This window comes from Amphimedon queenslandica, unplaced genomic scaffold (assembly GCF_000090795.2).
Source record: "Amphimedon queenslandica unplaced genomic scaffold, v1.1 AMPQUscaffold_9001_Cont19060, whole genome shotgun sequence".
NCBI lineage: Eukaryota > Metazoa > Porifera > Demospongiae > Haplosclerida > Niphatidae > Amphimedon > Amphimedon queenslandica.
In genome coordinates this window covers 1-3,036 of record NW_003550727.1, presented here as the reverse complement: position 1 = coordinate 3,036, position 3,036 = coordinate 1, and the positions used below count along the sequence as shown (strand labels likewise).

Here is a 3,036-nt window from a genome sequence, read left to right as displayed (position 1 = left end):
ATGACATGTGCAAGGCTATACTCAAGCAACTTCTTCTATTCAGTACAACAATTAAAAAAAAAAACAAAAATTTTGAAATAAACAGGCATTATAAAAAAATTACACAAACAATGTATTTAAGTCAAATCCAAAGCACACAAGAAATAATAAATTATTTGAAGTAGTAGTTAGCAGGATCAATCTGTGGCACTCTCTATAATAGTATCATAAAATGTCAGTTACTAATGAAATTAGTTTAACTTACGTTCCAATTCATTCACTATGCCAGTGATTTGTTTCTCTCCAACATCTTTCAATGCTGAGCACACTTCTTTTAGATATGCCTCAGGATTAGTGTGAGTATTAAGTCTACTCTGTATTGCATTTACTAGCTTGGGAGCTTTTTTTGAATCAATATCACGACCATTAATCATTTCATCATGTAGCTCCTGTGTTATCAGACCCTCAGCATTAAGATTCATTGACACTGTAGTCAGGCAAGATGATATGGACCTTCCAAGTCTAGCAGAAATCCTTCTAAATTGTCCTGCAGCACCTAAATTGTATGAAATTAAAGTATGCTGTTTAATATTGATTTATTTACTTAATCCAGCAGTGTGTTGCTCTTTGCATTTTTTAGAAGGTGGATCTTCTGATGATGCTTCAGCTCCTAAGAAATAAACATAAACACAACATGAATAGTAATAATGGAAGTGATTTAAAATTCGAAATTATATCATTTGCTTCATTATGTGTATTACTAACCTGGACTAGACAAAAGAGAATCACTAAAAAACCAGCATTTATAGCTATCATCACTCTCCAGTACTTTACATTGTGTTTCACAATGAGTGCAATGAGAATACCAGGTAGAAGATTTATCATCTTGCCGTACAATGCAGTAGCGTTCCTTTTGGGGGCATTTGAATGCAAAGATATGATCATCATCAACATTAAGATCTTTTCTGCTTTTTGTGATAGCGTCTGTGACTAATTCACGAATTCTTTGACAAGAGTTTTTGCAGTCACCACGAAAATGTATTTCGATATGTGTATAACGATTTATGATGTGTATAAAGTGATTATTGTAAACACGAAGTGACATGGCATCATGATATCTGTAGAATTTATTGTCTAAATCAGGATCAGGACTGAAGTCTACTTTACCCTTTTGTTCTAAAAGATGTACAATGGTTAAAGGAAATAATCCTTGAGGGATGGCTAGAGTTGTTGTGCCATTGTTGTTAATCTCCCATGCTATGAGAAGTGGTTGTATTTCTGTTGGGGCAGGATTGAGCTTGTCATAAGATGGTAATGCACACGGAAAAAAGTAATCTCCTTCTTTTCTGTTTTCAACTTTAGCAATGATGTGGAGGTGTATTAGAAGCTTGATCATGTGAGATGATTTCAAATTCTTATCAAAAATTTTTAACTTTATACCAATTTTTTTAAAAACATCTTCTTTAAAAAGGCCAAATTTTATGAGATTATATGTTTCATCTCTTGAAGGAGGTGGCTCTGCAAGCAAATCTAATTTATCATGGTCAACATATGTGATAGCTATTAGATGTGAAAAGACATCAAGAATTGGCTTAGGATCAACAAATATTATATTTGGTAGAACCTTACGATAATAAAGAATGATAGTAACATCATGTAGATATTGCAGAGCATCATCAATATCTGATTCATCATCAAGTCGAAGAGACTTACCAATCTTAACTGCTTCTTCTTTTGTAAGAAAACTGCGTTCCTTCTTCTTAGCTTCCCTCTGTAATGAAATCTCAAAAGTAAGCAATCGAATTGGTAACTCAATCGTCATTTCAACTCCAAAATTTGAAATTGCTTTACAAAGACTTACACTAGCTTTTTCTCTTTCCTTAGACCCAGCAGGGAGCAACGTATTAACTGGAAATATAACTAAACCTTGACGCTCATTAAGCATAATGACTTTTCTATTATCTTTATATTCTTTTAGCAGCAGTATATTCATTTCATTCAGCTCACCTAGCTTATCTCTCTTTTCCAACTCATCTTTACGTGTACCAAGTATAAGATAATGCGAGTGCTTGGGCATGTCAGAGACATAAGGAATTTTGATGGAATTCAGCATAGCTTCGGAGCTAATTGTTGATTGGATTATACCACAATTTGAATATTTCAATTCTGTATTAATAGGAGACGTATGTTGACTAATATGATATTGAAACCGGCACTTCTCATCAAGGCCTTTGGTAAGATCAATAGTGATGATATTCAGTGCAGCTGCTCTTGTAAAAAGAGGTAGCAACTCTCGATATGCTGGTTGACCACCGGAATCAATAAAATAAACCCAATTTGTACTTAATTTTTTAACATTTTCAGTTCTATGAACACTTATAACTTCTTTCATAACTTCTGTTTCAGCTGGTTTAATCTCAGTTTGTTTTTTCTCAATTTCAGCTGATTCCTTTTCAATTGGTTTATTGTCAGTTGGTTCATTATCAGTTTCATCTTTGTCTGATTCTGAACCATCATCATCTATATCCAGTGATGCTTTATCTGATTTTTTCTCACGCTTTGTTTCATCTGGTGCCTCCTTTAAATGAGATGCTAACTGCTTATATAAATCTTTAAGCTCAACTCTCTCCCACTTATTTTTACCGTCAATCGATATTCTTGTTGCTCGAATAGCAGGACAAGCTATCGGTGTACTATCTGTGCAAGATGGTGGTGGCTCATTAAGTAGGAGGTGCTGCGAACACGTTTTACCAGCTCCAGGTGCACCATGCATATTGATACGAGTGACTTTCAGCTCAACTTTTCCTTCTTTTAGCCATTTTTCTATTTTTTCTAAAAATAAAAAAATGGCATTAACAAACATCATTTTACTTAATAGTTAAAGCACTACTAGTGCCCTAGTCCACTATACATGATGTCAATGATTATAATGCTTTCATACATTGTGTACAACCTCACCCTTACTCTGTGGACCCATGAAGCACATACAAATATTACATCTACACAATCTACACTCCCACTATACTTGTCAATTGTGATAGTACATACTGTACACCT

At 34.1% G+C, this 3,036-nt stretch overlaps 1 protein-coding gene across 1 annotated transcript; it reads right to left on the bottom strand.

Annotated features, from left to right (window-relative positions):
* Positions 1–89: 89 nt before the first annotated feature.
* Positions 90–2,883, bottom strand: LOC109591075 (uncharacterized). Its single transcript, XM_020006885.1, has 4 exons — positions 745–2,883; positions 584–649; positions 245–535; positions 90–193 (listed from the first exon to the last, which is right to left on the bottom strand). Exons 1-4 carry the CDS (start codon positions 2,843–2,845, stop codon positions 177–179), a joined length of 2,475 nt encoding a protein of 824 aa, XP_019862444.1. The 5' UTR covers positions 2,846–2,883; the 3' UTR covers positions 90–176.
* Between the last annotated feature and the right edge of the window lie 153 nt (positions 2,884–3,036).